The following is a 25,937-nucleotide window of genomic DNA, read 5'->3' as shown; positions in this document are numbered from 1 at the left end:
TTGATTTTAGTTGCATTTTAAATACTGTTTTGCTAATTATTTTGTATTTCTAATTATTTTAAGTGTATGCGCTGATTATTGCTTCTACTAAACATTATTCTAGTTATTCTTACTACTTTTAACTTTAGTAAATCTAATCGTCTAGTCTTATTTACTAGATCTAAATAGAGCTGGTTGTCGCAAATCTTCTGCAGATTTTTTCTGTTTCTTAAAAAAAACATAAATTACTACACTCGACTTTATTAATAATATTTAGATTTACTAATTGTTGCTAAATTTTTGTCAGTTAAACATTAAATTAAGTTAAAACATTAATTTAATGCAGTTGACTTTATTTTTTTTTCAACGGTTAAATAAACTATGGTTTACAGTAACGAATGTTACCGAAACTCAACGAACATTACCCAATAATTTCCGACGCTATATCGTGATTTTACCATTTCATTTCGTTCGGGGGGGGGGGGGGGCGCGGAAAAAAAATTACGGGAGTGGGGGCTTTGTGTCGTCGTCCCCCCCCCCCCCCCCCCCCCCCGAAGAGATGCCTGGAAGAAACTCTGTATATAAACAGCAGCCATTTGTAAAATAGAGTGGCTTCCCCTGCTCCCGCTAATAGGCCTAGTTTACACAAAGAAAAATGAAACAAGATGGCTGCTATAGCAAATCATGAGTATGGTTGGATCTGATCAAAACATCGCTAGTCTTCACGTTGAAAAGTTTTAATTCAATTGTTTAAAAACAGGTACATAAATGAACAATTTTTGTAAATCTCAAAACATAATTCCTACTAAAAATGTGAAATAATTACACTATTAAAATTAGGAGTCAACCCGTTTTACATTTTCATTTAGATTCTAGATCTAGACCTAGTGTTTTTCACATATACTTAGAACTTAGAATAGATTCTAGATCTAGATCTAGAATCCAGATCTAGATCTAGATTCTAAAAGCCTACTAGTGAGGATCTACTACTAGAGCTAGATTCTACTAGATTTCTAGATGTACGCTGATGTAGATTAGAATTAGATCTAGATCTAGTAGTGGGCTATTTTAATATTTATTATTTAATATTTATGTAGAGGAGTTTACACTTTTCGGACACACACCAAAAATTACGTAGGACCGAACACTTCGTCGGTTTTTGGCTCATAGAAACTTTAATTAGCATGTCTCACGCGAAACCACGGCGCCTGCACGTAAACTGTTCATTTATGAACACTTCCGTGTCAAGTACTTCCGTTTCCTTTCTCAAGAATTATTTTTAGAAATTTTTTAACGTTGCATGGTACGCACATTTCTATTTTTACACCAGCCGGATGAAGTGACCTAGGGTTGGACTTAGGGGCAAAACTTGAACCAATCAATGCTTAGCTAAAAGGTTACACTATAAATAGCTTCTATATATGTATGGAACATCGTAAATGTCAAGGTTAATGGGTTTTTTTGTGCTTGAACAATAAAAAAGGGGTGTTCGCTAACTTATTTGGCCTTACATGGGATCGGACACCAACACAAAAATATTACTAAATAAGAATTTAGAGCATAAAAGGGGCTGGTTATTGAAGGGAAAGGGTCAAAATAAGGTCAAGAAGGCAGTGGAATGCAAAAGAGGAGGGGGAATCATGTGACCTGGCTGGCTTAGCAGCGTACTGCGCGAGCCGCAATGGCTGAATGGGATGAACTTTGGGAGTGTGGGAAAAAGGTTTTATACTATTAAAATTACCTCACAAACAATCAATAACACAATATAAATGCATATAATATATGTTTTTATTCATTAAATTGACTTTAAATTATTCTAAATGAACAAAAAGTGCTATGTCCGATGACGGGTAAAGGTGTCCGAACACATGTAAAACTGTATTACATGTGTTCGAACACACGTTAAGACCCCCCAGTCACTATAACAAGAATAGCTTAAGTTCTATGCGTATGAATACAAAATGACACACACATTATTAAAGTAGAATGGTTGCGGATAGATATGATACTTTTTTTTGTTTTCTATGTAAAGCGGTTACTGAATGAGACCGCATGGAATTTTTACGTTGCGTTTTTTCGCTATGTGTGTCCGAAAAGTGTAAGCTCCTCTAGTAATATTATTTATTATGTAGCCTACCTATAATAAAATTATTACTATAATTTAGGCCTAGATCTATACTATATAATAGGCATTTCGACTTCCGCTGTTTCGATTCGGTACGACCACATCCTGACTTTTTCAACGTACTTGTTGAAATTCACCATTTTTTAACATGTTAATTCTCGCCACCGGAATCGAAGAATAAAATGTATTCGATATGAATATTTGAGTTGAATTTGATCTTTTAAACATACTAATAAATGAATTAGCTCCCTTTTTACATTGTCCGATACCGCAAGCGATCACCGATAATAGCAAATATTTATCGAAATGCCGACGCTACCGAACTGGCGCATTGACAACTAAATTTCAGATATAAATAATCCTCAAAATTGTATGAAAATAGGCTTAAATAGCATGCCTACCATTTGGATAAATAGAAATGTCGATTTGAAGGGTTTTTAAGCACGGGGCAATGAGGAGTAGCGCGATAAAACTCGTGTAGGGGTAGGAACAAGAAAGCGTGCGTAATTTCATAATGGCGGCTGGGTTATGAGATATTAATAGATATGCGCATACGATGTTTTTAATAGCTGTTTGTTTTTAAATGGACAGTTACAGTAAAATTGGCTTTAAAATAAATATACTGTAGATCTAAATTATTAAATTAAAAATGGAAAGAATGTAATTAGGCCTAATTGCTGCCTAAATAATAGTAAATAAATTATAAAATTTTAAATTAGCCAGATTTTTATTTACCTTCTAAATACGGTATACCAGGTTAACTAGATCTAGCATTAACGAATTGCAGATAAAAAGATTATAAAGGCATTTTCAAGTAGAAATAAATCTATATTTATTGTAAACAGTTTTTTTTAAATAGAATCTAGATCTAAATGGAAATGAAAACACTAAAATAATAGGCGTAATGGGTCTAGAGATGTGTAATAATATATATATATATAAACTATTAGGCCATAATGTAAATACTGACAGGCCTATCTAGATCTATAAAGGGCCTAAATTAAAAATAATAATGCCCAATTTTATAAGCTGCACTGCATTACAGTTTTAGTTATAGGCAACTATAATACTAATAGAAAGAAAACATGAACACTTTAATTAATGTCATTTAAGAATTTATCAAAGGATACGTCAACTTTACTAAACATTTTATAAATAAGAATACTGTGAAATGTCCATCTTTGAGTTTTAGCACATCTCAACACTTTTCATCAGAATCATTACAAGAACCAAAATTTTCTAAATTAATAATAACATTTTTACCATGTTATAGCCTACACGGACACAAATCCAATGTTCATGGCAAATCGTTAAGTATCTTGATCATATTGTGCTGTATTTGACTTGTAAGTTCTAACTTGATACATTACCTGTACAATATGTATTGTATACTAGCATTCTTATTACTAACACCAGAATCAATATGTAAAGTTTAATCTTTATTTTTATAGAAGTGCAATATATTAGCCTGTAGTTAATCACCATAGTCTAATTGCGCTGTACCATATTCAAGTTCACTATTTATAGTTTTCCTCTAGCTATGTTTATTTTACTTGCATGATTGTATTTTTTACATGCTCTAGTCCTAATATATAAAGTTTCATGATGGTATATGGAATAGCAACCTAGCTGTGCAGTCTGGAAATCCTCTTATGGCAGTCTCTATAGAACAGTGCCACACCCCTTAATTTGACTTCATTATTTCTAGTTACCTCTTTTCTAATTTTTATTTTATTTGTAGACTTCTATTGCCCATATCATTGAGTACAAATGTGCAAAGTTTTATCATTATATCTTTAATAGCAACATTGGTATGCAAGTTTAAAGCCAATCACACGTCTCGAATGCAGTTTACAATGAAACATAACAAGTTAAACACATAAGTTTGAAAATTCATATAAAAAAACTATTAGGCCTAGAATGATAAATTTGATATTTTTATCAATGGGGTATATTATAGGATTAATCTGGGTCCATTTTAGATCTGCTGCTATTTGAGATAAAATTATAAAACTTTGCACATTAGTGCTAGAGAGTGTGGGCAATAGAAATATGAAAGTAAAATCAAAATTTGATGAAGGATAATTAGAACTAATCAGGTCAAATTAAAGTGAGCTGTGCTGTTCTATATAGGTCAATATGCAGACTGAAAGTCTATGTTTTTTTTTTAATATTAAAATTGAAACTTTGCTAGAGGGTGGGGGCAATGGAAATATAGAAAAAAATTAGATCAAGTATGACTGCATATAATTAAAAAGTCCTATGAAAGGGTGTTGCGCCCTTTTATAGTAATTATAGTGACTGCAACAGACGTATGTCCAGAATGCTACTATAACAGATAGGATAAATTTGGTGATTGATACTGAAGCATGTAATAAGAAGAATGCTGAAAAATAAAACTAGGAATGGTGTGGTAAAGCACTCAACTACTAACATGCAAGTCTTAAGCTCAGATCTCAGACAAGTCTGTCTGTGCAGCGTGCAGCATCCACCAAGCTCAGATGAGTACCTGACACAAGGGAAAGTAAAGATAGCTTGGCAGAGAGCTAACCACACCATCACTTCATGTTCAGTGGTCAAGAAACAGATCAACTCTACTTCAGCTGCTTTATGGATGATGGATTGACAGGTCCAAAAGGGAAACTACTTTAATATACTAGGGTCTTTATCAGGCTTTATTGATATTTTGGTACAACTAATCAATAGAAAAACCTTAAGTTCTTGTAAAAGTTTATTAAGTGTTAAGTAAGTTGTACCACATCAGAAGTTACAGCTTCCCTGTCTATCTGCTTATATGAATATATTGGCAACATGCTGTGATTTAAATACGTAATGTTTGTTTTTTGTTACTTTTTATTATTAAATGTAAAAATTGTATCCTAAATTATTATGAATAATAACTATCATGCCTTTTTCGTGTCATTCTAAATTCACTGCCTTATTAATTAGTATCCCCCCACCCCATGTCAATTGCTGCGCCTTTTGTTTATTATTTACTATTTACTAATGTCATAGGCATAATTATCACAAATAATTAATTAAGTTTATCACCAAGCTTCTTTACTCATAACCAATAATAGGCCCAGACTTACTTTATCAATCGATACATATAGCATTAGTTATACTAAGAAATAGGCCTACAACTTATTTATTATTTATAGTATAAAGTATAATTTAGTATTAGGGTAAAGGAGGGCGTTAAGAGCCACACTTTTTAGCACCTGTACATTTTTAAAGATTTCTACTAATCTAAGAATTTTTTAGTATTGAAAATATGGCAAAATTATTCTAACATATCTTACACAATATAAAAATAATAACAAAGTCTATTAAACATACTTTAAATGGGTTTAATTGAACATTTATTGTCATACCCCCAAAATCAGCATTTAGGGTGAAAGGAGCCGGGCAGTGGGGCAATAAGTATTATCTCCTAGTTTAGACTAACTCCGCAATAAAAATAATTAATTTCTAACCCCAAAATAGTTAATGCTGTGTACACACACTTTAACTGATACTAGCTATCACTAGGCCCCAATGGGCCCAGTCTACAATTGATACAATTGCAGGTGTACATAGTGCCTAAAGTCTAGTAGTTTACAGTAGGCACATTAGTATGCCTAGTGTGTAGCTAGTATACTAGTGTGTAGCTGTCCAGAGTTAACATTCTTGTATGTAAAAAGGGGTTGTACTAACTAATCTGCCTTAATGCTTTCCCCTGATAAGCCATGTGTGCTATACATTACATAACATGACATGGAGGTGAGAAATGTTGAGGGGAGAGCAGTGGTACTGGTTTCCCCTTTGTTCTCCTTGCTGGACCCTGAGGGCCATAAATTACATAAGGAGATGCTATCTCTGGTTGGCTGAGATCTAAGAACTAAGTCCATGCTACCTACAAAGAGATAAGTTTTACGGTGGGTTAGATCAGGTGGGGGCTGGGTATCATGGGGGTGAGAAATTGTGAGGGGAGAGCAGTGGTACTAGTTTCCCCTTTTTTCTCCTTGCTGGACCCTGAGGGCCATACATTACATAAGGATATGCTATCTCTGGTTGGCTGAGATCTAAGAACTTAGTCCATGTTACCTACAAAGAGTTTTATGGTGGGTTTGATACAGGTTTGATACAGGTGGGGTCTGGCTATCATGGAGGTGAGAAATTGTGAGGGGAGAGCAGTGGTACTGATTCCTCTTTGGTCTCCACCCTGCTAGACCATGAAGGTCATATATTACATAACATGCCACCCCAGATTGTCTGAGATCTGTAACTTTAATCCATGTTACCTACAAAGAGATGAAGTTTAATGGTGGGCCAGAAACTGGTGGGGGCTGGGTATCATGGGGGTAAGAAATTGTAAGGGGGGAGCAGTGGTATTAATGTGTCTGTTTACTTCCCTGCTGGACCATGAGGGTCATAAATTACATAACATACCACCCCAGATTGGCTGAGACCTAAGAGCATTTATTCTTGTTACCTACAAAGAGATTTGAAGTTTTATGGTTGGTTAGAAACAGGTGGGGGCTGAGTCGGCTGTATTGCCCCTTAGGGGTAATAAGTACAGTACCATTTTAAAAATTACATTGCTAACATCAGATGGCTGAATTTTTACTTTTTAGCAGGTTAGAATTGTATTTCTATCATTTAGACACAAGTCTGTTTAACAATTAATACATTTTGTGTTAACTATTCCTATACCAGTGTCATATTCAGTGGTCTAATAAATGAGAAACTCGCACATAGGGTTTCAAGAGCCACATAACAGTATCTGTTATAACTTTTCTAAACAGGCAAGCTAATGAACAAAATTAATGTATTCATGAAGATTTAGTTATTATCTAACAAATAAAACCATTATGGTAATGATCAGTCAAGTTTTACTCTGATAATGATAAAAACTTTATAGCATGGTAAAATGGGACAAATGTCTGCCATTTTGTTTTGGCACCAATAATCACTGTGCAAAAAAAATTCACCAAAATAAAACTATTCTAGCCATGGCTATAAAAATAGTGTTAAAATGTACAACAACCAATGCTCTAATACAGGAACAAAGAATGGGCTTGAAAAACTTATTTGGTTTATTACAAAGTGAAGTTTCCCAAGATATGTCTATTTGGAAAAAAAAGTTCACAAAATGGTTTTATGGAGATGAGAAATTTTAGGGAAAGAGCAGTGGGATTAAATCCTGTCTCATCCTCTCCCTATTGGACCAAGTGGGATATAAATTACATAAAATGAATCCTATGTTTCTCTGTTATCAAAGAACAGCAGTGGTTGTTACCTCAGAAGTAGATTAGCAGTGTTATTGGGGGTTTTGTGGGGGTGGGGTGTTGATTGGGGCTTAATACCACACGGCTCTTAACGCCCTCCTTTACCCTAACTGAATTAATTTTAAGTATAAGCCTCAGGGTTCGTACGCAGTCTGGAAAGTCTGGAAAAAGTCTTGAATTTAGAAAAGTGAATTTAAGACTTAAAAAAGTCTGGAAAATTGCTAGTTTTTGGGCAGGATTTTTTAAAAGTCTGGAAAAAGACTGGAATCTAGTTTTAGAAACAAAACTTCGTAGTCCATATTTTCCAACTTTAAAAATTGCTATTTTTACCACGTTTTCTTTAACTTGCTTTCTCTGTGTGTTTATTTATTTATTTGTTTGTCTTTCCAATCCAATCTTGCGATCGAAATTTCTGGCACTTCCCAGTTAGCTAGCGCGCTGAAATTTTCAGGGAAGCTTTCTTTTGGATGACCATTGAATATTCAATTGTTATTATTACTAAATTGATCAATGGAAACATTTTATTGAGCATTTTAGACCGCTATATAATCTATATATATAATTCTCCTCTGCTAGCCATTACAAAAAAAAAACCAGCGACGCGTACCTCGCGCGCAGTGAAGCGAACGATCACATGTCGCCACAGGCTTAGGGGCAGAGAATTTAGCTTGAACCGAGTTTAAACTTACAGGAGGTAGGCCAGTTTGGGGGAGACGATATGGTCGAGTGGTTGGGCACACGATTGCTATCCCACTCGACACGGGTTCAAATCTATGTGTTCTAGTCAGTAACGTATTCAAACAACGTGTTTTTTACGAGTTGTCTTTTTACGAGTTGTCTTTTTACGAGTTGTCTTTTTACGAGTTGTCTTCGTTTACCCAAAAAAAGTGAAAAGATAAAATCGATAGCAAGATTTTAATGCAAACAAACAGACAAAGACTAAAAAGTAGAAAATAATAATCATTAAAAAAGTTTTTAAAAACCCACGTTTTCTGATTGAACTAAAAAGTAGAAAATAAATGCTATAGGCCCTACATCACAATAATGCAAGCGATCACTCTACTATAAGCGAGCAAAAACGTGGGGCGCCGTGATTTTCTTACAGTTTCTAATACTGTTGACTCTCTACAAGCTCCCTAATAAAAGTCAATAGTATTATCTAATCAATAGTAATATAACTTTTACTTCGGCGCCCCACGTTTTTGATCGCTTATAGTAGAGTGATCGCTTGCATTATTGTGATGTAGGGCCTATAGCATTTATTTTCTACTTTTTAGTTCAATCAGAAAACGTGGGTTTTTAAAAACTTTTTTAATGATTATTATTAAGTGAATTTACTCAATTTTTTTTTCCCGCGCTATTGCGCGGGTTTACACTGTTTGTTGTGACGTTTTTCCGCTGGTTCGCAGAAAAAAGAGGGATGCTCAGTTACTACGTCATTGGAAGAAGAGGGGAAGGGAGGGTAGAGATATTTTGTGGCACGACTGACCGTGTGAATGTGTTATAAGTACTTACAATTGTCATTTAATGAAAGAATGATCGCCGTCATGATTGTTAGGCTCTCGATTTTACCCGCTATTTTTTCATCGTTTGAGTTTGCATGCAGGCAGTCATATCAAAAAATTATGGGGGAGATGTGTGAGTGGTAGTTTAGATATAATTTATCAGTCTGTAAGGCGTCATCCATTTATGACTTACAACAATTTTTCGGATTTTAGACCCCCCCCTTCTCCACCCCCCCCCCCCCCCCCACCCCGCCCTCTGTCCACACGCGTTCACTTACTTTGGATTAATATTAGCATTTATAAGATTAATAAGTCGCAAGGCCTCCTTGGGTTCATACCTGTATTTCTGTTTGCCTTAGCTTAACAAAGAGGTACTATTTTTATTTAGGAGTAGTCCATAAATGACGTCACACTCCTGAAAATCGGGAGGAGGGTTTTATAAAGTGTGACGACACGCTCTTGCAATAATGTTAAGGCAGATATAAATACCGTGTTTTATTTACACGCTGTGATGGTTTTTAAAACACCAGCACAGTCGTCTTAATTTTACATTCTACTCGCAAGATACACGTTTTATGTTTGTTTTAGAATGTAATCACAAAATCTTCCGACCCCTTTCCCCCTCCATGTGTACGTCATAAATGGATGACCCCTTTAATTTTAATCCACCTTCCATTAAACTGTTTTTGAAATCTTTGCAAATGCTGACGATTAAAGTTAGACTACCCCGCCCCTCCTTGTAACATCGGTCACTTGTGTGAACTCACCGTGACCCCAAGTGCGTAGTTGGTACTGCTTGGTAAGTAGGGTGGGGGAGGGGGTATAAGTCACAGCACAGTTCATGTTATGACATATTAAACAGGCATACTGTAGTCTAGACTACTATGACCTCACAGTGACCCCTTCACCGTGTCGTGTGTGGAGGGGGGGGGGGGGAAGGATACGGGCAAATTTTTTTTATTGCAGACCCGTTTCTCAGCTACTACTATAAGCACAAACAGTGAATTATGTTTTTTTTTTCCACATTTTTTTTTTACAAGTAGCCTATATTAGGCTACTTAACAAGAGCAGACCTAAATTAATACATTACATTATTATTCTTTAAAGTAATTAACACTCACTATTATGCAATACCATTTTAATGATAGTTTAATTGAAAACATAAGCAACTAGATCAGGAACAGATTACATACGTCTAATGTTGGAAACAAAATAGTTGCATCATTTTAATCAATTATTTTAATTGTTAAAATTTTAGGTAGGGTGGAGTAGGCAAACTTAGAAAAAAATGATTTTCTGTCAATTTGGCTAGAGAAAGTTCACTATGAATATAGCTCAATTGCCTAAAATAAATGTCAATTTAGTATAAGTAATTATAAAGACTACAAATAGTGCATCATTTTAAAAAATTATTCGCTAACACATTATCTGTCTAAAGTCTGGAATTTTTCCAAAAAAGTCTGGAAAATGTCTGGAAAAAGTCTGGAATTTCATTTTCAAAAAGCAGTACGAACCCTGAAGCCTTAAATCTAAGTACTAAGTAGATATAAGTGAAATGCTTGACACTAGTTAATGTAAGCCTAAGCTTCATGCCTGTCGTTTTTAATAGATAACTTGATCAATGTATTTTATCTAGTTTTAACAGTGCCACCCACAATTTAAATTCTTTCCAACTTCGAAAACTACGTCATTGGCATTAGTGCGCGTATTTTATCGATAATAGGTAATGCGGTGCTAAACCGACGCCATGGCGTTGTCAAGGCCGAAGCGCTAGCTCGGGGATTTGACATGTAACATAAACAGAAGTAGTAAGTGCCATAAAACCGTTATTATAATAATATTTGTTTATTTAATGGGCACTTACAACTAATGGCACGACACTTATAATGTGTTTAATACGTAAACTTATTTAAAATGTGACAGCACCGCAAGGGACATGTTCGCGAGATAAACTCATTAGAATCGTGCGATCGATTTCGGCTTTAAGGTTGTCACTATGGCGGTAATTTTCTAATTGAAACATATAATACGACTACACTAGAATATCTATATAGAATATTTCTAAAAACTCGATTCCAACAGTGAGATTCGGCATTCTTCGGAAAAAGGCGAGTTTTTATAAAGTCTGCATCAAAAAGTCCGGATGTGTAATACCGAATCGAAACAGCGGAAGTCGGAATGCCTACATTATTAATGAAAAAAATTCCAAAGTCAGGTCGGATATCCCGGATTTCCGGATTCGAGAATCATATTTTTTTGCCTTTCCCAATTCGCAAGATTTGAGTTTGAAAATTTCCGGGTTTGCAGTTTAAAAAATTAAGATAGTTTTAAGCTTAAAAATTTTGGCATTTTAGAAATTGTTTTTATCATCAAGACTCCCGCCAGTGACCCTTTCCGCCTTTCGCGCATGCGTCGACAGTACAAAATCCACTGCTGTGTAAACCTAGAATTAACCTTATTGCGCAGTCCCTTTTGTGGCCTTTGTCTACCCGACATCAGCAGACATTTTGGTCACTGCGGCCTTAGATGGTCTTCTAGGTCTATCTTAGCTTACTGTGACCTCGCAGCATAGTATAGTGCTGGATCTAGATCTGTAACTATTAACCAACAAGATTTCCTTATGCCAGTAGGCCTATTTATTACGTTCAAGAAAAAAAAAATAGCAATAAACGTCATCGACAATCTCACATGCGCTATAGACCAAATACAAATCTGCTGTATCAGATGGGTGAGGCTGTAGACAGAATTTTTTTTTGACGTCATTTGTGGTGTGGCTGTCTGGCTATTAATATCTCTTTGTAGATTACTGTTCCTAGAACCTAGCCCAGCAGAGATACTATGCTATGTAATTTAAGACCATCATGGTTCAGCAGGGTTGAGACCAAAGAGGAGTCAGTACCACTGCCCTCCCCTGAAAATTTCTCACCTCCCTGATACCCCACAGGGATTACTGTTCTTAGATATCAGCCCACCAGAGATAGCATCTCTTATATAATGTATGACCCTCTGGGCCCAGCAGGAAGAACAAAGGGGAAATCAGTCCCACTGCTCTCCCCTCAACATTTCTCACATCCATGTCATGTTATGTAATTTATAGCACACATGGCTTAACAGGGGAAAGCACTAATCCAAGTTATTATCCTAAAACACGGGTTCCCAACCTGGGGGTCGCGAAGGTCTTTCTGGGGGGGTCGCCAACTGGTATACTAAACCTTAGTAATTTGAAACAAAGCATAAATATTTAGAGGAATTTTTTAAATTGGGCTTCATTAACATCACTGGAAATGTAATAGAGAAGAAACAAAGCACACTGTACAAAGTTGTTCTCACCCACGAATCTATGAAGTCTTCAAAACTAAAATGTCATTTGAGACGAGTCATTCGGAACACACCAAAAAATATATGGAGTTCTTTCATCGGTAAGAAGCTAGTTGCAAACGCCAGAAACTTGATCGAACAAAAAGTTTTCACCAGCATTAGTGCAAGCATCAAATGAAGTCGCGATAGAAAATGCCAAGCAAAAAAAACAATAGGAGAAAATCTCATCAAACGCTGCATGTACGTAAATGTTAAATAACACATTTTTATTGAAATTAAGCTGTCACCATTGTTTGCTTTTTAAGTTGATAAATCAACAGACGTGAGTTCGTGTTCGCAGTTGCTGGTCTGTGCCTATATTCATGCAGATGATATAAAAAAGAGTTGCTCTTTTGTGAAAATAGCATGGAGAAAATAAATACCTTTTTTGAAACTGGATGATTAAAATGGGTTAGAACGGCTGTGGGGGTTTGTACGGATGGTGTGCCATCTATGTTTAGCTCAAAATCAGGCTTTCAGAAAACAGAAAAGATATAGCCCCCTAACCATTGCCCTAACCAATCGACATCAAGAGTCCATTGCTAGTATAAGTCGTAAATTATTTAAAATCTGGAGCCTTCAAAGAACTTAGCAAAAACATTATTATAGATCACGAGGTTCTACTCTTCAGAAGAGTCTTCTACACTACAGTACGCTGGCTGTCAAACAAAATGTTGTAAATTGTGTTTTTGAATTGAAATCTGAAATCAAATTGTTCTTGGGAGTGCAAAGGAAACAAGACTTTTTGGTATACTTAAAACGACATACTTAAAACGACATAGAGTGAGTGGAGAGAGTATCATACCTAGCAGATGTGTTCGAACATCAAGATAAGGTTAACCTGAAGCTTCAGAGAAAATGAACGAATATTATAACTTTCCATGATAATCTCGGGGCATTTTTATCAAAGCAACAAAATCGGTAAAGAAAACAAATCTTGGAAATATTGTAAATTTGAGAAACTCTGCGGTGTGGTAGATGAATCTGATTGTGAGATAATTAAAATTTTGAAAGAAGCGATTTCTGGGCATCTTGAATCTCTTGAAAACGAACTGCATCGCTATTTCTCTGAGCATTACCCATTCTCTTCTTCCCTTGATTTTGCCAGCATTCCCGATGAATTACAAGATGAATTCTTTGACTTGCAGAATGATTCCAAGTAAGATGAAAAACTACAGACACAATTTTGGTGTAGTATTCACCATTCATACCTAAACGTAAAATTGATTGACTTTTCGAGAATATATTTTCAACGCTATTCTTCGATTAAAAACAAAATTAAGATAATTATAATGACATAGGTTGGCGTTAACAGAAAATTTTTTAAATTAAAAACTTAACCACGAAGGTTTAGTGAATAGTATGCAATTTTACTCATGCTATTAAAACAGTAATCAAGAGTAGTTCATATTGAAAGTCTACTCTTATAAATTTCCTAGCTTGATTTGTTTCTTTTGAAACAGTGGATTTAAAAAAAATTAGCCTAATGATTAACCTAATAATAATAATGTTGTTATTTGTTGTTTGGCTATGATCTAGATCAGTGGTTCCCAAACTTTTTCGAGTGGCGACCACTTTTCATAAAACACAAGTGACCCGCGACCATATAATTTACAAGTCGAAATTAGTAAAGAAAATAATAAGCACTAAATTAATATTTTCTAGTAGACTTTCAATATGAATTATTCTTGCTAACTGTTTTAATACGATGAGCAAAATTACATGCTATTAACAAGCATTAACAATTAAATTTTGCAAATTTAAGAATTCATCTTGTTATTTATCGGCAATGCTGGTAACATCAAGGAAAGCAGAGAATGGGTGACAATGCAGATTCTTCTTCTTTCAGCTCGGGGAAAATAACGCCGCAGTTCGTTGTCAAGAGATTCAAGATGCACAGAATCCTTTAAAATGTTTATCTTTCACACCACGATGCAGAGTTTCTCAAACATGGCAGTATTTCAAATATTTATTTTTCCTCGCCAATATTGCAGCTTTGATAAAAATGCCAAGAGATTATCATGAAAAGAGATAATATTCGTTCCTTTACCAGGTTAAGCTTATGTTGATGTTCGAATATATCTGCTAGGCATGATACTCTCTCCAACCACAGCATGTCGCTAAAGTATATCAAAAGGTCTTGTTTCCTTGCACTTCCAAGAACATCTTGATTTCATCTTTCAATTCAAAAACACGATTGACATTTCCTATTGACAGCCAGCGTACTGAAACATGACGCACCATCCGTACAAGCCCCACATGCGCTTTCCCATTTTAATCCTCCAGTTTAAAAAAAACGTATTTATTTTCTCCATGATACCTTCACAAAACATCAACACTTATTTGCTAACATCTGAATGAATATATTTCACAAAGACAAGCAACTGCGAACACGAACTCACGTCTGTCGATTCGTCAACTTGAAAATCAAGCAATGGTGAAAGCTTGATTTGATTCTAAATTTGTCTTTTAACATAAGCCGCTGCATAGTATTATTAGAGAGAGATATTTGTTGCATCTTTACTGCACTGGAATCCCCAAGAATTAATTTTACCATCTTCAGGATACATGGTTTGATGAGATTTTCTCCTTTGTGTGAGAGGTTTTTGGCTTGGCAATTTCTAATACTACTTCATATGATGCTTGAACTAATGCTGTGATTTCTTGATGAAAACGTTCTGTTCGATCAAGTCTCTGACGTTTGCAACTAACTTCATGCCGACGAAAGAACTACACTTCTTTTGTTGGTGTGTTCCGAATGACTCGTCTCAAATTGACGTTTGGAAGTTTTCATAGACTCCTGAATAAGAACAACTTTGCACAGTACAAATTGTTTATTCTCTATTCTGTTTCCAGTGATGTTAGTAATGCCGAATTTTTTTCTAAATACTTATGTTTTTTATTCATTGCTAGAGTTTAGTCCACCAGTTGGCGACCCACCCCCCCCCCACCCCCAGAAAGCCCTTTGCGACCCCCAGGTTGGGAACCCATGATCTAGATCAGGGGTCTCCAAACTTTTCAGTCCGAGGGCCGCATTAACTATCAAATTTTAGTTCGGGGGCCAGTTAGTTCCAAACATGTCTTTGATTTTTCTGGGCAAACTTCCTCAGCCATCACCAACAAACGTTTTTTTTTCGTGGACAAAAAGATCTCCGCGGGCCGGATGAGAGGACATAGCGGGCCGCATGCGGCCCGCGGGCCGTAGTTTGGAGACCCCTGATCTAGATTCTACTTCTAAGCTACATAAACTTAATAGTTAATAATAGTAGACTAATTACTAGATATGCATCTGAATTTAAACTCAGTCCAGTATCAGATACATATTACTGTAAAAAGACACAAAGTAGGTAGGCCTTAGTAATTTATTAAAGCCTTCTACTACAATAATATCAACTAAATGCTTGTATAAACTTTTTAAAATTTAATTTAAGTATCAGATTCTAGATCTATGTCTAGTCATACAATCTATTTCAATTTCAGATAATTTCGTTGGCTAAATAAATGATTAGATAATAGAGCAAGATTTTAGATTCTTAGAGACAAATGCTTTATTATTATTATTATTATTATTATGACTACTTTTGATTTATTATGGGTGTATTTTGAATCGAATGTAGATCTAAATTTTATAATTAAATAGGTAGATTCTAGATTCTATGTCTACTCAGCGGAGCCAGCAGTAGCGTACGCAGGGGGGGGGAGCAGGGGGAGCGGCCGCTCCCCCTCTGGCCATTTTCAGCAAAGTGGCGCCTTTTTGGAAACTTTTTAAACTCAAAGTTTTAAACAGTGATATTTGTTAAAAAATATTTTTGGTCGGCACATCTATGTAAATCACAAGATTTCTTTTCATGCACCAATTAAGCAATATTACTAGTCTAGTAGTGTCTACGTTTACAACACGTATTAACAGCTGCATCAGTTTGCCATTCTAAAAATAACCATTACGATGCATTGCAATGTTTAAAAAACCTCTACGGGTAGTACCACTTGGCAATTGTGGTGCTAAGTTTAAGGCCACTGTATAATGTATTTGCTTACGAATAATTGAATTAGAAAATGTTATACATAAAACTTCACACATAATTACTTTATATATACAGTTTGAATAGTGTGATTAATTTAAAAAAATTAAATTACAATACAGAAACAAATACAACTGATGTGGCACCTCTATTTAAATTTACTTATGAGAAAACTGCGTAGTGGTGGGGACATTTTGACAAGGTCAACAACGTCATCACGATGAAGTAGTAGTATTCTTACAGTTTGGGCGATAGTGATTACGATTACAGATTATATGAAACAGTTACAAAGACCGATAGTTATTTAAATGTAGGCTGTTATTCCGAATGTTCTTCTTTTATATCGAAAAGCGTGGTTTTATACCAACTCTGATTTTAAAAACTTTCATTATGCTGTAATACTTTAGCATTTAAGATGACGATATATTAAAAACTGATTATAGAAAAAACACAAATAGTGTTGAACAATTTCATTATATTCTAAAGTAATTATTTATTTGTTTTGACATTTATAATTAAATGTGTAGATATATAGGTATTTATATTAAGACAGTGATTATTTCCCCTATTTCACTTGTCTTAAATAATTTCCCAGGAATTATTATGTAAGAATTTTTTTTACAAGTATTACAAAACAGATTGTGTTACGTTCATTGTTTTTGGTTGTGCTGTAGTGTGTGTATATTGATACAATTTTTGTTTTGTCGGCCTACATTGTGTGTTTTTTCTTATTTCTTCAGAGTGCTACTTTCAATTTATTTTACATCATAGCGAAGTAATGACATACAGCTAGTTATATATATATATATATATATATATATATATATATATATATATATATATATATATTACACGGATATAGAACGTATTAAAAGTTCGGCGCCTTTTTTGCTCTTTTCGCTCCCCCTACAACGAAAACCTGGATACGCCTCTGGGAGCCAGTCACCCTAAATCTAGATCAGTGGTCTGAATTTTGTTTACGCCATGTTTGGAGTTAGAGCTTGATTCTAGATCTAAATATCAAATCACTGTTATTACAATTAAATCTTATTCTTATTATTACTTTTGACTTTGTCTTTTACTATTAGTATTAGTGAAGGTCGAGCATATTTGTTTTATTAACAGTTATCGTATATAATTAAATGAAGTTTATTATTTTACTGTCCTTACCTGAAACAAAGTGTTGAGAACAGATTCGCATGTTTTTTGCCGCTGCTTCGCTCACATTGCTGCGATAATTATTGGCTAAAAATTTATGGCGTCTACAATCTGATCGATGTCGATCTCTGACACCTTGGTGTAATAAAACCCTTAGTAGTCGTAATAAAGGAACCCCTTTAGATCTGCCACTTCGAGTATCACAACCTTTAACACCACAGATCATCATTTTGAATGTAAACCTGTACACCGCATGACGTGGTATCATATGCAAAGACTCTATTAGGCCTATGGTTGAAAATTCAAAATTAGGGTCAGGACATTGGCTGGGAGAATGTTTACACCGGTGTCCGATAATGGAATCTTTTTTAAAAAGGGGGTGTTGGTTTACTGGTAGTTAACTAAATGCACACATGGCTGGCTAATGTCAATGCTAACCCTAACCCCAACCCTGGTCCTACCATAAGCCTAACCTTAATTTCTATCCATAAATCTAGTCAAGATTACTATACTACTTACAACCCAACACCCCTTTTTTAAAGATGATTCCATTATCGGACACCGGTATCTATAATCGTGCCATTGGCTTATGAAGTTATGGGACTATGACAGGGTTTCTGTCACATTTACTAGCTTTGACTTTGGCCGATTTTAAAATAATTTTATATATATCTAAAGCTAAAATGGATAGTTACTATTTGATACCTTACTTTAAATATGTAGATGTAGGTTTTTAGGTAGGTAATAGAAATTAGTAGGCCTAATAGATCTACAATCTATCTATCTATATATATAATTCTCTTCTGGGAGCCGTTAGAAAACAAGCTGCAAGCGCCTCCTTGCAGTCTGGTGAGCTGTGGTCACGCTAAATGTTTACAAAGCTAAATGTTTACAAATCGTAGAGCCGGGTTTCTATTAGGGGCAGATAATTTAGTTCGATTTTTAACTTACAGGAGGTAACTAAGAAATAACTAAGAGGAGGCTGCCCTCACGGGAAGGGGGGGGGGGTGTAGGGTCGGGGTTAGGGGAAAGGGGGGGGGGTAGTGTTTTAAAGCAAATATTTTCAGTGGCTGCATTGGTACTGTCGAATTCACAAATTATGAATTACTGAAAAGTAGAAAATAAAACAACTAAAAAATGGCATATGATACGCCGCGGGTCGGCTCGTTTTTTATATTTATATATAAGATCCGAAAATATTCAAAATATACATACATTAGCCTAATAGTAATGTTATTGATTAATAATTAATATTAATGCTTATTTAGTGACTACTAGCCCTTCTCGAAAATCTTATCAAGGACTATTAATTTAAAAAATGATAAAATAATAGGCCTATTAATAATTAATATTAGATTAATTTGCATTAATAATTTTGCAGGCTTCTTTTAGTTTGAAGGTATGCTTTTTTTTAAAAAGGAGATTTTTACTGTAACTAATTATATAGAGAAAAACAATATGGCTTATAAAAATGGGTCGCCCTTTCATTAATAAAGGCAAAAGACAAAGAAAACATGAATATATGATTCCCTACTGAGATTCAAACTCTGGGGATATTCGTTAACAGATGTGCACTGTGCCACCCAACCATGGTGTGCTAAGGCGTGAACACTGTTTTTAACTATTAATCTATCTATTCATATTACTTCTGATTGATAAAAGACACTTCAGTTATTAAAACAGATAATATCATAGCTCAATAAGGCCTGTTTGATCTTTTTTATGACTTAAAAGAATTCTATGGTGTTATAATAATATAGTAAGGCTAAGACATAAATATTTAAACATTTTTTAAATGCAACCAATATATTTAAAAAAATAAATTTTAGTTTCTAATTTCTAATGAAGATTATTTTTATTTCAGTTTTTTCTGCAATAATTCATCAATCTAAAGCTATGGAAAACACAAAGGACACTAATGGTATAGTTTGGGAGAGTTCAATTATGGTTAAACAGGAATTGAGTGACGAAATCATAACATTTATGGACATGAAATCAGATATAACATCAGCTATTTCAAGTTCAGAAGGAGTACAAACAAATATATCAACACTCTTTTCAAATCCTGAAGATATAAAGCAAAATGTATCAACACAATTTTCAACTGTTAAAGACAAATACTTGGAGGAAACAATGCCATTTTTAGCTTTAGAAGATAAAAATCTTGATAAAACAAAGCCTTTGTTTAATTTAGAAGAGATGAAACAAGATAACCCAACATCATTTTCATCTTCTGAAGACATGAAACCAAATATATCAACAGCATTTTCAATTTTTGAAGATATAAAACCTGAGATATTAACAATTTCATCTTTGGAGAATGAACAACAAAATGGTTTCAAAGCACAGCAACAACTTTCTTCTCCACCAGAATCAACTGATTTTAAAGAAAATTTAGCAGTTTTAAAATCAGATCTTCAAAATGAATTAAAAGAACTCAAGTTATTGCATACAAAATTGATTGATAATGTCCCAACAGAATATCAGATCAATGATAAGGGACTGAAGACATACAAGTGTGATATGTGTTGTCAAAGATTTTTCCATTTTGATCATGTTAAACAACACATAAACATTCACACAAGGGTGAATCCATATGGTCATGATTTTCATCAGCAAGAAGTTGTTATGATCAGTCAGGGTGAACAGATTAACAAAATAAACCTAGAACATGTATACAATGAGTCTAGTTTGTCTAAAAAGTTCACCACAAAGTCTAGTTTATCCACACACACAAATATTCATTCTGGAATTAATAAGCCAGAGAGACCATATGAATGTGATGTGTGTCACAAAAAATTTAGTCAAAAGGGTAATCTATCAGAACATAAAAATATTCATTTACCAGAGAGACCATATGAATGTGATGTGTGTCACAAAAAATTTAGTCAAAAGGGTAATCTATCAGAACATAAAAATATTCATTTACCAGAGAGACCATATGAATGTGATGTGTGTCACAAAAAATTTAGTCAAAAGGGTAATCTATCTAAACATAAAAATATGCATTTACCAGAGAGACCATATGAATGTGATGTGTGCCATAAAAAATTTAGGCTTAAACATAATTTATCAGAACATAAAATGATTCATTTACCAGATAGATTATATGAATGTGATGTGTGTCACAAAATATTTAAATCTAAAAAATGTTTATCACAACATAAAAAATTTCATTTACCAGAAAGACCATATGAATGTGATGTGTGTCATAAAAAATTTATTAATAAAGGTTATTTATCTGAGCATAAAAATATTCATTTACCAGAGAGACCATATGAATGTGATGTGTGTCACAAAAAATTTAGTCATAAATATGGTCTATCAGAACATAAAAATATTCATTTACAAGAGAGACCATATGAATGTGATTTGTGTCATAAAAAATTTAGTCTTAAAGGTCAGTTATCTACACATAAAAATATTCATTTACCAGAGAGACCATATGAATGTGATGTGTGTCATAAAAATTTTAGTTGTAAAGGTAATTTATCTATACATAAAAATATTCATTTACCAGAGAGACCATATGAATGTGATGTGTGTCACAAAAAGTTTAATTATAAAGGTAGTTTATCTAAACATAAAAATATTCATTTACCAGAGACAATATGAATGTGACATTTGTAATTAAAAGTTTGCTCGTAAGTCTAGTTTATCTACACACAGAAAATTTCACTCAGGACTTAAGCCACCTGAATGTGTTGTTGGTCATTAAATTCTCTTTCACAAGGATCTTTAATTATCTATATATAAAATTTTTGCTTTTGTACTAATACCACATTGTGGAGGCTAAATACACACCATTAATGTTTGTCATACAGGATCAGAGTTTCTTCCAGGCATCTCTACCCCCCCCCCCCCCCCCCCCCCCAACGTAATGGCATTTATATAGTAAAAATATATATAGTAAAAAAACTCTGGAAGAAACACTGTACAGGATAAAATACTCTTCATAGTATTATTTGTCATACAAAGTATTGCTAATGATTAATATGTTATCTAGACATTTCATTTTGAAGATAAGTGAAATGAATGTATTATCTATAACTAATGTTTTTAAATTGTGTGCGTGTATATTGTAAACATGAAATTCAAACAATGTTAAAAAAGTTAATTAAAAATTATTTAACATGATAATTTTTAAATATTCACACAAAGGAAGAAACACTTCATGGAAAGAATGGATGTCATGAGTCTCCATAGCACATTTATTATATTGTACTAGGTGTTTTGGCTAGCTTTGTTCAAGTTTTTTGGAAAAAACTATGTCTAAATTCTTACCCTTTACATTACCCATAAAATAATGCTAACCACTAATAGACACCAACAATGTACAATTATAATTTGAATCATTGAAGTAATATTTACTCAAAATTTTTCTATATTGAATATTCCATTTTATGTAATTCTAAATTTTGTATAAATAATTATATAACCCATTAAGTTAATCATAATTATGATAATTGAAGTGAGCAACAAAATGTATTAATTAATGTAGCGGAAAATGATTAAATTTTTAAAACAGAAGATACAATTTATTATTATGATTATTATTGATGTATAATTTATCTTTTTACTTTCTCGTATATACGAAGTATAGAGAAGGTATTGTAATCGTGCACAAAAATCTCTTGAAATTTTAACAATTTTCACCGTATTACACCTCGGTCCTTTATCACATCCGAAGTATAGAGGACTTATTTTAATCGGGCAAAAATTATCAATCCAGATTTATCAAAATTAAGAGGTTTTATGCGTAATCCAGTCTGAAAAACTGGGCTTTGCAATTCTGTCCGTATGTCTGTGTGTGTCTGTGTATTAACACGATTACTTGAGTACCGTTACAGCTAGGTTGAAGAAATTTCATATATAAGTATTTTATCAAAATCGTAGATCCGTATCAACTTTTGAGCTATTTCCGATAACCGGAAGTGGTACTTTTTCTACTTTGAATTTTTCAAAAGCCTATAACTTGAGTACTATTTCAGATAGATAAATGAAATTTCACACGCGCGTTAAAGATCTAATTTTCTACCTTCTGTTAAATTTTGAGTAATTTCCGTTGACCGGAAGTAGTAATTTACGCTACTTCCGATTTCTCAAAAAAAACTAGAGATGGCATTTATATAGTAAAAATATATATAGTAAAAAAACTCTGGAAGAAACACTGTACAGGATAAAATACTCTTCATAGTATTATTTGTCATACAAAGTATTGCTAATGATTAATATGTTATCTAGACATTTCATTTTGAAGATAAGTGAAATGAATGTATTATCTATAACTAATGTTTTTAAATTGTGTGCGTGTATATTGTAAACATGAAATTCAAACAATGTTAAAAAAGTTAATAAAAAATTATTTAACATGATAATTTTTAAATATTCACACAAAGGAAGAAACACTTCATGGAAAGAATGGATGTCATGAGTCTCCATAGCACATTTATTATATTGTACTAGGTGTTTTGGCTAGCTTTGTTCAAGTTTTTTGGAAAAAACTATGTCTAAATTCTTACCCTTTACATTACCCATAAAATAATGCTAACCACTAATAGACACCAACAATGTACAATTATAATTTGAATCATTGAAGTAATATTTACTCAAAATTTTTCTATATTGAATATTCCATTTTATGTAATTCTAAATTTTGTATAAATAATTATATAACCCATTAAGTTAATCATAATTATGATAATTGAAGTGAGCAACAAAATGTATTAATTAATGTAGCTGAAAATGATTAAATTTTTAAAACAGAAGATACAATTTATTATTATGATTATTATTGATGTATAATTTATCTTTTTACTTTCTCGTATATACGAAGTATAGAGAAGGTATTGTAATCGTGCACAAAAATCTCTTGAAATTTTAACAATTTTCACCGTATTACACCTCGGTCCTTTATCACATCCGAAGTATAGAGGACTTATTTTAATCGGGCAAAAATTATCAATCCAGATTTATCAAAATTAAGAGGTTTTATGCGTAATCCAGTCTGAAAAACTGGGCTTTGCAATTCTGTCCGTATGTCTGCGTGTGTCTGTGTATTAACACGATTACTTGAGTACCGTTACAGCTAGGTTGATGAAATTTCATATATAAGTATTTTATCAAAATCGTAGATCCGTATCAACTTTTGAGCTATTTTCGATAACCGGAAGTGGTACTTTTTCTACTTTGAATTTTTCAAAAGCCTATAACTTGAGTACTATTTCAGATAGATAAATGAAATTTCACACGCGAGTTAAAGATCTAATTTTCTACCTTCTGTTAAATTTTGAGTAATTTCCGTTGACCGGAAGTAGTAATTTACGCTACTTCCGATTTCTCAAAAAAACTAATGTAAATGTTTAAAGTACTAATAATATTGCCCACTATTATGCACGTTTTTTATTTGGCGTTCACTTGGTTTGCAATTCTTTTGTCTACGAGATTTTATTCTATTTTTAAAACTTTAAGTATTTAAAATGGATTAAAAATCATGTCTATAGCCCGAGTTCCCATCCCCTGTTGTTTTATATAAGAATATTCGAAAAAGTTTAGGGGAGATCACTCCCGGTTTATTTTTAAGACATAATAAATATTTTCAGCTATTAATAAATCAGAAAGCGTTTATTCCGTTTTATTAGGCCTACACTACTATTTTATTAGATCCTCAACAACAAGGCTGAATGAGAACAAAAACATGTCTGTTGTATGAGAATTGTGTTGGATCGGCTGTTATATAGATGTAGACCAATCTATATATGTATATATATATAAATAAATGTATGTGGGTTTGTTTGGTTAACCCTAATCCTTTTGGCTTTACTACACCTTTCACCTGGTACCCTGTCAAAACGGCCCGGGACAAATCGGCCCCGTTAATATGACCCCGTCAATTCTATTCCCGACAAAACGACCCAGTCAAAAGGGACCCGACTTATTGGCTCCCGTCAAATGGACTCCCGTTATATTGGCTCCCGACATTTAGGCTCCCGACAATTGGACTCTCGACATATTGGCTCCCGACAAATAGGCTCAGGACATATTGGCTCTAGACAAAGCGGCTCCCGACCATAAGGGCTCAGAACAAATGGGCTCATGGCATATTGGCTACCGACAAATGGGCTCCCTACATATTGGCTAACGACAAAATGACTCCCGACATATTGGCTCCAGACAAACTAATGGTATGACCACTATTGGCATAAAAGTAACCATTTTGTCCTACCTCCACTACTACTATAACCTCTTTTTAATGCCTTAATGAAATTGTTTTTCATGAACCAACATCAATTCTCAAACAAATCAAGCCATTAAAAGCTAAAATCTATCAATTCTAAAATTTTGATAATGTTTAACTTACAACAGTAAAGATCTGTTGCATAAAAGCGAGCACAGAAGTGAAAATGTACGATATACATGATGTTTACAGGATAACGACATTTTGTTTTGATAACCTAGAAGCGTACTGGAGGTAGGAAGGTACAGCGTGGACCCTTCTCCCCACAAACTGAGTTGGATCAGCCTGTAACCGACTCAATTATGGAAGTCTTAGATAGATGACCCTTAAATTAAAACATACATTTTATAATAGATAAACTAATATAAAAATAAGGCCTGCCGAACAAGAGATGCATACATTATATTACTTAAGAGTGTTGGATAAGCTAACTCTAAAGAATATTGGTGAAGGGGTCCCACTGGCAGGTGTCATATTCAATGAGACCGCTTTGCCGGGAGACTTAGAAACGGTATTGTCAGTGGTCCTTTTTTTCTGGAGCCAAATTGACAGGATCTTTTTTGTCGTATACCAAAAGGACGCTAGCCTATTTGTCGGGAGTCGTAATGACGGGGGCCGTTTTGTGGAAAAACTAAATGACGGGAGACTATTTGTCAGGAGCCTTATTGACTGGAGCCCTTTTATCGGGAGCCTTTATGACAAGGTCTATATGTCGCTGGCCATTTTGTCGGGGTCAATTGGACGGGGCTCTTATGTCGGGGCCGTTTTGACGCCGCACGCTTTCACCTATCGCCCCCCCCCCCCCCCCCTGAAGAGGTGCTTGGAAGAAACTCTGATAGAATGTATGGCACTGTTACCGGATAGGATATCTAACCATAGATAGTTCGGAGACATGTTTAAAGATACAAACCCAGAATCGCAAAATTTACCATGTTTCACAGCATTTGCGAGAAAGATCTGAGCAGAGTATTTAAGTTAAAAAATTTCATGAAAAATGTTTTAATAACAAGCATTTATATACTATTGCACTAAAAAGTAGAAAATAAATTATAGACTACTATTTAAATAACTATAAAGAAAAGCGTGGGTCATTTTAATTATATATATATATATATTGGATATTTTTACTAATGTTTAGGAAAAGACCCACGCTTTTCTTTATAGTTATTTAAATAGTAGTCTATAATTTATTTTCTACTTTTTAGTGCATTAGTATATAAAAGCTTGTTATTAAAACGTTTTTTATAAAAAAAAATTTGTACTTTGTGGTCGTCCATAAATGAC

General features: G+C 33.9%; 2 protein-coding genes across 3 annotated transcripts in view; one reads left to right on the top strand and one right to left on the bottom strand.

Annotated features, from left to right (window-relative positions):
- The window catches only part of LOC131955098 (zinc finger protein 836-like), a 37,281-nt gene extending 16,008 nt beyond the window's left edge, over nt 1-21,273 (top strand). Inside the window, exons 1-2 of one of the 2 annotated variants that reach the window (XM_059319072.1) lie at nt 630-739; nt 19,281-21,273. In XM_059319072.1, the coding sequence (XP_059175055.1) occupies nt 19,313-21,031 (1,719 nt within the window). In that variant the 5' untranslated portion in view covers nt 630-739; nt 19,281-19,312 and the 3' untranslated portion in view covers nt 21,032-21,273. Of the gene's footprint in view, nt 1-629; nt 740-19,280 lie in introns of those variants that run through there. The other variant, XM_059319073.1, reaches the window with a different exon arrangement.
- LOC131955099 (ras-related and estrogen-regulated growth inhibitor) overlaps nt 1-25,937 on the bottom strand; it is a 112,848-nt gene that overhangs the window by 54,908 nt on the left and 32,003 nt on the right. The window lies entirely within an intron of this gene.

The sequence above is a fragment of the Physella acuta genome, unplaced genomic scaffold, assembly GCF_028476545.2.
Source record: "Physella acuta isolate Inbredline_101_S28 unplaced genomic scaffold, ASM2847654v3 ptg001055l, whole genome shotgun sequence".
Taxonomy (NCBI): domain Eukaryota; kingdom Metazoa; phylum Mollusca; class Gastropoda; family Physidae; genus Physella; species Physella acuta.
Note: the sequence above shows the minus strand (reverse complement) of the source record. Positions and strands in the feature narration are given on the sequence as shown.